This window comes from Ovis aries, chromosome 15, assembly GCF_016772045.2.
Source record: "Ovis aries strain OAR_USU_Benz2616 breed Rambouillet chromosome 15, ARS-UI_Ramb_v3.0, whole genome shotgun sequence".
Classification (NCBI taxonomy): domain Eukaryota; kingdom Metazoa; phylum Chordata; class Mammalia; order Artiodactyla; family Bovidae; genus Ovis; species Ovis aries.
This window is the reverse complement of record NC_056068.1, coordinates 76,367,755-76,380,055: the sequence shown is the minus strand read 5'-3', so window position 1 is coordinate 76,380,055 and position 12,301 is coordinate 76,367,755. Positions and strand designations below refer to the sequence as shown.

At 46.2% G+C, this 12,301-nt stretch overlaps 1 protein-coding gene across 11 annotated transcripts in view; it reads left to right on the top strand.

The window, feature by feature from the left end:
* The window catches only part of AGBL2 (AGBL carboxypeptidase 2), a 32,143-nt gene extending 24,443 nt beyond the window's left edge, over window positions 1-7,700 (top strand). For 7 of the 11 annotated variants that reach the window (XM_060400100.1, XM_060400096.1, XM_060400098.1 and 4 more), the window contains 3 exons: window positions 28-135; window positions 1,385-1,474; window positions 3,572-4,327. In XM_060400100.1, coding sequence (XP_060256083.1) covers window positions 28-135; window positions 1,385-1,474; window positions 3,572-3,745 — 372 coding nt within the window. In that variant the 3' untranslated portion in view covers window positions 3,746-4,327. Of the gene's footprint in view, window positions 1-27; window positions 210-1,384; window positions 1,475-3,571; window positions 4,328-5,360 lie in introns of those variants that run through there. The other 4 variants (XM_060400102.1, XM_060400103.1, XM_060400101.1 and 1 more) reach the window with 2 other exon arrangements.
* Window positions 7,701-12,301: the final 4,601 nt, after the last annotated feature.

Sequence of the window (12,301 nt, the reverse complement as noted above, 5' to 3'; positions counted from 1 at the left end):
AAACTGTTCTCTTTGCAATCCTTCTAGGAAAGGGCAGGATTTCCTTCTACTCTGCAAAAGCATCCTGCCTTTTTCAGAACTTCAGAGAATGCCCGTTCTTCAATGATGAAATATGAAAAATCAAGATTGAATAAGGTATTGTTTTCGCCTGACTTTTTTTTTTTTAACTCACTCATAGAAAATTTATTAAAAAAAATTTTGGTAATATATTTAAAGTGTACAGTGTGATTTTATACACTCATGCACACACACACACACAACACACATATATACACTGAGAAACGATTGCCACCATTTAGTTCATTAACACATCCATCACCTCCAATATTTACTTTTTTTCCTGAAAACTCTTAAGTTTGGGGCTGTCTATTCTGCTCCGTTTTTAGTCTTTGTCACGCAGTTGCCTTGATTTTTCCAGTTAGCGCATCTCCCCCTCGCCCCCTGTCACCCTGACAGTGCAGCCGGGAGCAGGGGGACATTAGCGTTGGTGGACACTGACACTGCTTCGGATGGGACACCACTGAAGTCTGATACCACGCCTTGGTGAACTGTGATGTTTATACCCAAATCATAAGAGCGGCTGCTGGATGCTCCCTGCATCCACTCAGCAGACTGTACTGTCAGCCACTGCCTGCAGGCCACCTACTGAAGGCCGGGAGGGCAGCATCGAACGAAGCACCCTCCCTGCCTCAGAGAACCTGGCATCTTCTGGGGTTTTAACAAGTAAGCAGGAAGTCAGCATCCCGAGTCGGATGCGACAGGACACAGAAGGGGCAGATCCAGGCGGCGTTGCAGTGCTTTGGGGCGCGGCCATGAAATCCGCGACTCTTCCGTGTATAAAGTAGACGTGAGTAGGGCAGTAGGCAAACCGCGTGCATGAGGCCTACCTCGCGCGGAGTGCTGCCCCATGGGTGAGGACGACAGAATGAGGCCCCCCAGCGCTACAGCGCAGAGCCCGAGCAGAGCGCAGCCGTCTTCATTCAGTATCGAGGGCCGCTCGGCATCCAGTGTGATGGCGGCAGGAGCGCGCGCTGTGGAGGCCGCCTCAGTTCAAATCCCAGCCCCACTGTGTCGTCTTCTGTGAGTTTCTTCACCCCCCAGGGGCTCCGTTCCTGCATCTAAAATGCTGGGCTTGTAGTATCTTGAGGTTCTTGAGAATATTCTACGTGAAACCATGTGTGAAGTGCCCACACGTAGTAGGCATTCAGTAAGCATTAGTTTCCTTGTTTTCTTTGGATTATTGTATTTGCATTCTGCCTCTCTCTTCAAAGTGAGAGTACCATAATGAGTCAACATGCATGAATAAAAAGTCCTCTGTGTGTTTTATGCAATCACACACTTGTCCAAGTGGAAAATTTGGTGAGAATATGTTCCTTTATTTTAGTCCCAGTTAAACGGAAGAGGCAAAAGCACCTCCCTGGACCCAACAGATATGACCACCATGATTTTGACCAAGAATAAAGACAGAATACAGGTATTTCACCTAATATATGTGTGTGTGTGTGTGTGTGTGTGCCCACAGCTGATTTTGTTTTTCAGATGTATTATATGATTGGAGGGGTGGTGATCCACAGCCCGCACAGTGTCGTCCCTGTGGATCTGTTCTGTTAAGGCTGCAAACACCTGACCAGCCTGGAGCACAGCCCGCAAGGCACCTCAGGACTGGGGACGCTCACCCGGGGCTGAACACTTGCCATGGCGAATTTCATTTTGTTTCAGTGAGCATTTGTTAGGCAGCTATTGTTTTGTAACCGAGTGCATGCAGTGACTCTGTAGCCAGGAGATTCTAACAGCAATCGGGGAGCCACCACCAGGTGCGAGGGGCACCTCATATCCGGTTACAGGGACCGTTCAGTACAGTGGTTTGTGAATGATCCGCTTTTTTAGAAGAATAAGTTTGAATGAATTCATATTTATCCCTATAGTAACGTCTCTCGTTCATTTGTACCTGCGTATTCTTTCCTTGTTGTTTAGTCGCTAAGTCGTACCCAACCCTTTGTGACCCCGTGGACTGTAACCCTCGAGGCTGCTCTGTCCATGGGATGTCCCAGGCAAAAATACTGGAGTGGGTTGCTATTTCCTTCTCCAGCGGATCTTCCTGACCCAGGGACCAAACCTGTGTCTCCTATATTGGCAGGTGGGTTCTTTACCGCTGAGCCACCAGGGAAGCCCCATTCTTCCTTAGAAGGAGGAGAAAAAAAATAGAGAAACAGCTGGTGAACCAGCTGGCAATGCCAAAGAATATTCAAACTACTGCACAATTGCACTCATCTCACACACCAGCAAAGTAATGCTCAAAATTCTCCAAACCAAGCTTCAACAGTAAGTGAACCATGAACTTCCAGATGTTCAGGTTGGATTTAGAAAAGGCAGAGGAACCAGGAAAACACGTGGTTTCAAATACCCCTGGCTATGTCTCTGGGAAAGTGCTGCTCACGTGAGTCCAGGTGGAGCAAAAATTGAGGACCACTGGATTACCGTAGTTAGATGGCGCTGGTGGTAAAGAATCCGTCCGCCAACGCAAGAGACATAAGAGATGAAAGTTCGATCCCTGGGTCAGGAAGATCCCCTGGAGGAGGCCATGGCAACCCACTCCAATATTCTTGCCTGGAGAATCCCATGGACAGAGGAGCCTGGCGGGCTAGATAAGGTCCATAGTGTCGCAAAGAGTCAGACACGACTGAAGGGACTTAGTATGCACACGTGCACTAGGTAGAGATTGGATGGTTTTCTCGAGATCACATCCCTGCCATCTTCTCAGGTCTGCTGCTTGGGGATTCTGAGAATGATGCTCTCATTTACCCGTCAGTATCTTATGAAGACCCGACCATGTGGGGCCCTCTGAGGACTGTATAACATGAGCCCTCCCTTAAGGCCATGATCCTCTAGGAGGGGTAACAAGGTAGACACTCCAACCACCATCATCTCACAGAAACAGAGCCGTGAAAAGAGAGGTGAAGATCAAGTCAAGTCAAAGAGGATTCTGTCCTGACACAGGGCTAAGTGGTGACTGTCCCCTTTCCTCCTGCGGCTTCCACGGCAAGATGTCCACAGGTGGCTAAAGCCGTGCCCACCACTGAAACATGCTAATTAGGCTGTGACCTGTAAACAGGGATTCATTTAAACCCAGCAGAGTAGCTGAATGCCATCCAGGCCTTTACTTCTGCTTCATTTTTCTTTAAATTTCTAGTTCAGTGTTTCTGTAACAGAGATGTAGGCATTTGACTTCCACGGTATGTCAGAGAAGAGTTTAAAAACTCTGCGCCGTCTCCAACCTTGTAAATCAAGGTCTCTTTCTTTATGTGATGTTTCTAAACAGCTTATAAAATGCAATCCCTGAGCTTCTCGGAACAATTAAGATCTCGCCTGTGGACTTTTCTTTGGCCATCTCAGGACTAGGGCGAATGCTCGATTCACCCCTCCCTGCCCTGTAACAGTGTCGGCTGCTTTGGTATTTGAGGAGAAATGCGACTACCTCTCTCTAACTCCTTGTGACAGCAGCCCCAGTCCTAGCTATAGCTTTAGGAATTACAGCACAAAGTGATTCAACTCTTCTGTCTTGTTTGCACAGAAAGAGAAGCCAGGATTTACAGTATCTTGCGATCCAAAGAGAAGCGCCAACCCCAGCCAAGAGCCAGCTCCGCCAGTGAAGCCAAGCTGGTCCAGAAACAGATATCCTGGCACAAAGGGAAGCCACAGGACCGCCGTGGCATACCCATCCTTGCACATATACACCTACCCGTAGAGTGCCCGGGCCATGCCACACAGGCACTTCCTTGCTGTGTTTTGGGCTAGGCACGTTTTGTAACGAAGGGATTTGTATGCTCGGGAGCTCTATCCACATGTTGTATTCCGTGCTGTGCATCCATCACGCACCACCCTCACCCCAGGAGCTTGCACTGCGTGCAGGATCTCAGGACGCATACCTCCCGACTTAAATTATTTTTTCATGAAATGAAATTTTATTGTGATGTATCCAAAAGCTTCCCTTACCAGAAATGGAAGTGTGTGCTCATGAAACTACAACACAGATATACCTCAGTTTATATATTCTCTCTAAAATTATGTGCAAAGAAGCTTTAAAAGAGCAGACTATTTTAAACATACTCTGGGAGTTTGCTGTATTAAGTAAAAAGTCCTGTGCCAGAGCTTCCTAGTGACGAATGATCAGTCAGGCTGCGGTATATCAGGTTTGTTTAGGGTGAGGTGTTCCCACACAGAGGAAAAAACTCATGTTATTACCTGGAAGTCAGTGTTGCATCTATTATGCTCAGCATGGTTATGTAAGTTTTTTAACCCATTGATTAAAATTCTTTCTCTCCCACAAGTTATTCCCTTTGATTGGTTAACTGCGTAATCTCATGTGAATAGATACATTAGATTTTCTGTCCTTGGCAGGCACCAGGCCTCATCTGCCGACTTCGGCCTGTCATGTCAACGTGCTGGAGTCGTGTTAAGAAGGGTCATTCCAGTTCATGCCAGGCTTCCTGTTTTGACTTTACCTGTTTCCTTTTATGTTGGGTTGAAAGTTTGCTAGTGTGTCTTGTGTTATCACTTTGAAATCCTTTCAGCCACCACCACCTGGGTGACTAGAGATGAGAACCACATGGCAGCATATTCTGTTAGAATCCCGATGCCAGTGTCCCTCTTTTTTTGATCAGCCGACTCTTAGGTCATGTGTCTGTCTGTGTAATGTTGGCGGTGCTGGGCCTCTGTTCCCGCCTGTGGGCTATCTCCAGTTGCAGAGAGCCGGGGCTGCTCTCCCGTGGGGGCACATGGGCTTCTCGACACGGGGGCGCCTCTCACTGTGGAGCGTGGGCTCTGGGGTGCGCGGGCTCAGTAGTTGTGGCACTTGGGCGTAGTTGTCCCACAGCCCGTGGAGACGTCCCAGACCAGGGATCGAGCCCACGTTGCCTGCATTGGCAGGCGGATTCTTGGCCACTGGACCACCAGGGAAGGCCGGGTGACCTTATTTTGAGAAGCGTTCTAGGTTTACAGAGAAATTGAAAATTTTTAGTACAGAGAGTTCCCATATCCTGCCCACCTCCCCGAAACCCCTCACACACACTGTGTGTGTGTTTTTAGGGGGAATATCTGCCCTTGCTTTTTACATAGGAGTTTGCAGATGGCCTTCTTCTGGTCCACACCTTACCCCCTGAAACTTTAGCCAACCAGTCAACATGCTATCTAGAAATCACCCCACCAAAAACCCCGCTTTTTGTTCCTCAAAGGATATTGTTAAAGGACAAGTCCCATAACAAGGTTTGCTCAGGGCAAACCTTGTTTGAAAGTTGTTCAGAAATACTTGTTTTTGTTCCAAATAATTTTGGAGAAAATTAATTTTAAAAATTACTTTCTAGATGACTCTACACATGGACATCACCAGATGGTCAATACCAAAATCAGATTGATTATATTCTTTGCAGCCAAAGATAGAGAATCTCTATACAGTCAGCAAAAACAAGACTGGTAGCTAACTGTGGCCCAGATCATGAACACCTTATTGCCAAATTCAGACTTAAATTGAAGAAAGTAGGGAAAGCCACTAGACCATTCCAAGTATGACCTAAGTCAAATCTCTTACAATTATACTGTGGAAGTGACAGATTCAAGGGATTAGGTCTGATAGAGTGCCTGAAGAACTATGGACAGACATTGTACAGGAGACAGGGATCAAGACCATCCCCAAGAAAAAGAAATGCAAAAAGGCAAAATGGTCGTCGGAGGAAACCTTACAAACAGCTGAGAAAAGAAGAGTAGCGAAAGGCAAAGGAGAAAAGGGAAGATATACCCATTTGAATGCAGAGTTCCAAAGAACAGCAAGGAAAGATAAGAAAACCTTCCTCAGTGATCAGTGCAAAGAAATAGAGGAAAACAAGAGAATGGGAAAGACTAGAGATCTCTTCAAGAAAATTAGAGATACCAAGGGAACATTTCATGCAAAGATGGGCTCAATTAAGGGCACGAATGGTATGGACCTAACAGATGTAGAAGATATTAAGAAGAGGTGGCAAGAATACACAGAAGAACTGTACAAAAAAGATCTTCAGGACCCAGATAACCACGATGGTGTGATCACTCACCTAGAGTCAGACATCCTGGAATGCAAAGTCAAGTGGGACTTAGGAAGCATCACTACAAACAAAGCTAGTGGAGGTGGATGGAATGACAGCTGAGCTATTTCAAATCCTAAAAGATGATGCTGTGAAAGGGCTGCACTCAATATGCCCGAAAATTTGGAAAACTCAGCAGTGGCCACAGGACTGGAATAGGTCAGTTTTCATTCCAATCGTAAAGGCAATGCCAAAGAATGTTCAAACTACTGCACAATTGCACATCTCACACACTAGCAAAGTAATGCTCAAAATTCTCCAAGCCAGGCTTCAACAGTACGTGAACCATGAACTTCCAGATGTTCAAGCTGGATTTAGAAAAGGCAGAGGAACCAGAGATCAAATTGCCAACATCTACTGGATCATGGAAAAAGCAAGAGAGTTCCAGAAAAACATCTACTTCTGCTTTATTGACTACAGAAAAGCCTTTGTGTGGGTCACAACAAACTGTGGAAAAGTCTTCAAGAGATGGGAATACCAGACCACCTTACCTGCCTCCTAGGAAATCTGTATGCAAGTCAATAAGCAACAGTTAGAACTGGACATGGAACAACAGACTGGTTCCAAATTGGGGAATAAATGTGTCAAGGCTGTATATTGTCACCCTGTTTATTTAATTTCTATGCGGAGTACATCATGAGAAATGCCAGGCTGGATGAAGCACAAGCTGCAATCAGATTGCCAGGAGAAATATCAATAACCTCAGATACACAGATGACACCATCCTTATGGCAGAAAGTGAAGAAGAACTAAAGAGCCTCTTGATCAAAGTGAAAGAGGAGAGTGAAAAAGTTGGCTTAAAACTCAACATTCAGAAAACTAAGGTCATGGCATCCAGTTCCATCACTTCATGGCAAATAGATGGCGAGAGAGTGAAAACAGTGAGAGACTTTATTTTGGGGGGCTCCAAAATCACTGCAGATGGTGACTGCAGCCATGAAATTAAAAGACGCTTGCTTCTTGGAAGAAAAGCTATGACCCAACCTAGATAGCATATTAAAAAGCAGAGATACTACTTTGATAACAAATGTCTGTCTAGTCAAGGCTATGGTTTTTCCATTAGTGATGTATGGATATGAGAGTTGGGCTATAAAGAAAGTTGAGCACTGAAGAATTGATGCTTTTGAATTGTGGTGTTGGAGAAAACTCTGAGAGTCCCTGGGACTGCAAGATCAAACCAGTCCATCCTAAAGGAAATCAGTCCTGACTATTCATTGGAAGGACTGACGCTGAAGCTAAATCTCCAATACTTTGGCCACCTGATGCGCAGAACTGACTCATTGGAAAAGACCCTTATGCTGGGAAAGATTGAAGGCAGGAGGAGGAGAAGGGGAGACAGAGGATGAGACGGTTGGATGGCATCACCAACTCGATGCACATGAGTTTGGGCAAGCTCTGGGAGTTGGTGATGGGCAAGGAAGCCTGTCCCTCTGCAGCATATGCATCCCCTGTGGGGCATGCTTGCGTGCTGCAGTCCATGGAGTCGCAAAGAGTCGGACACAACTGAGCGACTGAACTGAACTGACTGAATTTTTAACAAGCACCCCCATATAATATTTTTGGAATAAAAATCAGAATATATGATCAGATTTTTAGAAGTGTTTTTTGAGAGTGAAAGCTTCCTGAGAGCTGTGTTTTGGCTGCTAAGATACCAAAGGAGCATAAAGGAGAGAATCCCATGTCATCCAGGCACAGCCTCCACATCCAATAATTGCCAAAAGGCCAAGGCAGTGGTTCAGTGCTGGGCCCCGCCCAGCCCACAGTCAGCTCCAGAAAGGAGTCGCTACTTGTTTTCTTTAGAAAAGAGGGGCCAATCTTCCTGCTTAGATTAAGGAAAAGTGCCCCACAGGGAATGTACGCCCTGCAGCAGCTAAGCCACCGTGCCTGTCACTTCTCCTTCTGCTTTTGATAGGAAGCTGGGAGAGAGGACCCTGGGCAGAAGCTGTGAAATGACAAACAGGTAATTAATTCTGTGTGAATACGGTAAGTCTCCGGGTGCAGGGCAAACAGCACAAAGCGGCTTGACCTCTAAGAGTGAACCTTGAGAATGAAATGAGAGAAAAGTCAAAACACAGTGTTTCAGTTGGGTCAGAGAACAAGATCGACTTTACTGAACATAAAGGAGTGATCCTCCAATTTAAAAAAAAAAAAGGAGGAAAAAAAGCCTGCACTGGACAGTTGTGAACAAAGGTGAAGGATATGGGGGAAAATAATAATGTGCTTTATACTTGGTTTTCTTTTTAGTTATTTCATGCTTTTTGAGTATACTTTCTCTTTATAAACTGAATGCATAGTTGGTGACAAGTAGTTTTCTTAGGATTTCAAATGGGTTTCAGGTGAACAGGTTTTCTTTAGAAGCGTCACTTTTTGGACCACATGGTCAGAACTGAGCTCCTGTTACCATCTGACGGCAGCATGCCCCTCTTCTGTTTCTGAGATGTGACTACATTGGTAGAAGTCTCACGAGGTAAGGTGATTACGGTAACCATTACTCTACTCTTTAGGAGTTTCTTGATGAACCATTAAACACTGCAACTCTGTATAAACATAAGAGTTTCCTTGAAGGCAAGAATTCTAGGTGTTGTTTTCCATTTGTCATTTTTAAAGTGCAAGGATTTGGGAATTCCTAGTGGCTCAGTGGTTAGGACTGGGAGTTTTCACTGCTGGGGTCCAAGTGCGATCCCTCATGGGGGAACTGTGATCCTGCAAGCTGTGTGGTGTGGCCCAAATAAAGTGCAAGAATTTGGGAAATCTGGCACCCAGCCACTCTGAAACTACCCTTGCTCACTGGTTTACCGATGTTGTCACCAAGTTTTTTTTATTTTTCGGCTGTGCAGCATGTGGAATCTTAGTTCCCCAACCAGGGATTGAACCCAGGCCCCTTGCAGTGGAGGCACAGAGCACAGAGCTCCTTAGCCCCTGGAGCGCCAGGGGAGTCCCGCCTGTCACCAGACTGACTCCCAGCTGTTGACAAAAACGTCACACAAAAGGCTCTGCTTTGCGGAACTAGAACTGCTACCTTCTGGTTTTCCGCGCTGCTCTCAGACTAGCTCTTCTTAATTGCCGAGAATAGCAGCGATGTTCCCAGGGCACAGAGACTTGGCCCTTCTGCACAGGATGTCTTTGAAGCTGCAAAGCCTACCCTGTCCTTTGTAAACAAAGATAAATCTGTGTGGCCTGGCTCGGCTTTGTTGAACTACATCCCACCAGTGACACCTCTGTCCATTCCTAGCAGACTCTTCCTGGAGAAGATGAGCTCATCTCTGAATGCCTCCCGAGGTCTGACAGTTTTACCCCTTTTCCTCACTCTGATGCCACCTGATCGGCTAAAAAGAAGCTTGGAATTTATTTTCCCCTTTAAGTGTGTTTCAGCTTGACTTTGTGCAGCTGAGTCATGTGGTCTCTGAGAAACAAACTTTTTGTGAAATTAGATTCAGAAAGGCAGTATTTACTTAGTATGTTTATAGACGAAGCCCTACTGACAAAGTGTGCACCACGTGTTCAGAGTAATTCTTGGTTAGGAAGGGTCAAAAGAAAGAAGACCCTCAGAATATAGAAAGAAATAATGTTCCATGAAAATTCCAGCTTCCTGTTGGCACTCCCACCCTATGGCATAGTCTCTTCCCCCAGACTCTGATCAGAAAGAATGCAGTGAGCAGTGACTAAGGAACCACAGGGAGGGCAGTGATGTGTCAGGCTCCATTCCTGTGCCCCAAGCCCAGGTGGGAACAGACCAGTAAGCCCAAACAAGCCCGCCAGTAAGACATTCTGCTGCAGCTCGAGAACGTTGTCATAGGTTAAAGAGAGCCACTAACTGAAATGTCAGATACCTGGGTTTGAGTCCCACCCAGGCTCGGGGCTGAGGGAGTGCAGTTGCTTAACAACAGCTCTGGACCTTCGTTCTCTGACCTGAAAAGTGAAGTGATGATCCAAGTGCAATGATCCCTAAGGTCCCTTCATTTTTCACAAAATCACAAAGGTTTGAATACTTCTCCCAGCTGTTGATCAGAGATTGCAACAAGGTACCTGAAACAACATCCCTCTTTGGCCTGGGCCAGCTAAACCCTCTCTCACGGCCTCTGGTCCTTGGGGAAACAAAGACACCTCGGTTGCTCTAAGTAGATCCCCTCCCATCCTGTCCCCACCAAGTCTGGCACAAGCCGTCTCTCCCACAAGTCCCCTGAGCCATGGGATTCGGTGACCAGAAGTCAGTAAACAGCTTCTCAGCTGAGCTCAAACTCCAGCCACCCCCCTTCCTGTCTCTCCCTCCCTCTCTTTCTCTGCTTCTTTTCCTCCCCGATGCAGCCCAGAGCCCAGGGTGCATTGCGTCCACCACTCTCTTGCCAGCGCACCAGACTCCTCACCCTCCACCCTTCTGCACACCCACCTGGTACTTCCCCAGCTTGGGATCCTTCCAGCCCCACCTCCCCGCCCCCACCGACCATCTGTCCTCTACTCCTACACCCAGGCTGCCAAAATGGCTGCAGGAAGATCGCATCAAGTGCACCGGGGCCCCTGCTGGTGTGTCTCCTCCAGCCTCGGAAATGTATCCTCTGCTTCTGAAACTGAAGAGCTCTCTCCCTTCCTCCTCCGTGGCTATTTCACACCTCCTCCCTTTCCTCAAGTGCCCTGCCTGCTTCCAGCAAACAGTCTTTTTTTTTTTTTAAGTAATTTTTTAAAGTAATTTTAAAATTTATTTATTTGACTGCACTGGGTCTTTGCTGCTCTGCAGGCGTTTCTCCAGCTGCAGAGAGTGGGGCCTACTCTCTAGCTACAGCGTGTGGTCGTCTCCTGGTGGTTTCTCTTGTGGAGCTCAGGCTTGAGGGTGCTCAGGCTTCGAGGGTGCTCAGGCTTCGGTAGTTATGGCTCCCGGGCTAAGTTGCTCCACAGCCTGTGGGCACTTCCCGGATCAGCAATCCAACTCTTTTCTCCTGCATTGGCAGGCAGATTCCTTACTACTTAGCCACCAGGGAAGCCCCATGGCAAACAATCTTGTTAGAAAGAAGTGGTTAAGACGCTAAGTGCTGGTGGGCTGGGGGTAGGGAGAAAACTGCAAAGGAATTGTGAACGCTTTTTGCAGGTTTGTCTATGTACTTGTATTGGCAAAATGGTTCTGAAACTATTTTTGATATATTATGTGATTGGACAAATCAATAAATGTGTTGATGCTTTAAGAGCCAGAGTGTTTACTCTGGAAGAAGAAACATACAAGTATTTAACGGAAGGAAACAGATTAAAAAAAAAAACAACCCCGTGGAAATGGATTGGAATTGGAGATATCAGTGTGCAGTCATGATTTCTAGATTATGTATGGGCATGTATATTCATATGTGTATATATTCAGCTGCGTCTGCTAGGAAGAAGGGTCTAAAACCAAACACACCTCATTAGCAATAAGCATATTTTGCACTGAGATTCGTTCTTCCATACCATTTCGCACTTAAAGGAATCAGGGTTCATTAGAGAAATGGCTGATTCCAGGGGCTAGTACATCACAAATACGAGATGAGCAGCCTGGAACATTTTGTTATGCCAAAACGTAAGAAAGCACTTAAAAAATTAGTAATATTAGGAAGCATTTCACAAGAGAAAGGAGGCAGCTTGAAGAGGCTGCCACCAGCCAAATCTGGGATATTAAGTGGTGGCAGTGGTGTTCAGTCGCTCAGTCGTGTCCAACTCTGCAATCCCATGGACTGCAGCATGCCAGGCTTCCCTGTCCTTCACTATCTCCCAGAGTTTGCTCAAATTCATGGCCACTGAATCAGTGATGCTATCTAACCATCTCATCCTCTGCTGCCCTCTTCTCCTTTTGCCCCTAATCTTTCCCAACATCACGGTTTTTTCCAGTGAGTCAGCTCTTCACATCAGGTGGCTAAAGTATTAGAGCTTCAACTTCAGGATCAGTCCTTCCAATGAATATTCAGGACTGATTTCCTTTAGGATTGACTAGCTGGATCTCCTTGCAGTCCAAGGGACTCCAGGAGTCTTCTCCAGCCCCACAATTTGAAAACATCAATTCTTTGGCACTTAGACTTCTTTATGGTCCAACTCTCCATACATAGCTTTGACTTTAAGGACATTTGTTGGCAAAATGATATCTTTGTTTTTTAATATGCTGTCTAGGTTTGTCATAGCTTTTCTTCCAAGGAACAAGAGTCTTAATTTAATGGCTGCATTCACTGTCTGCA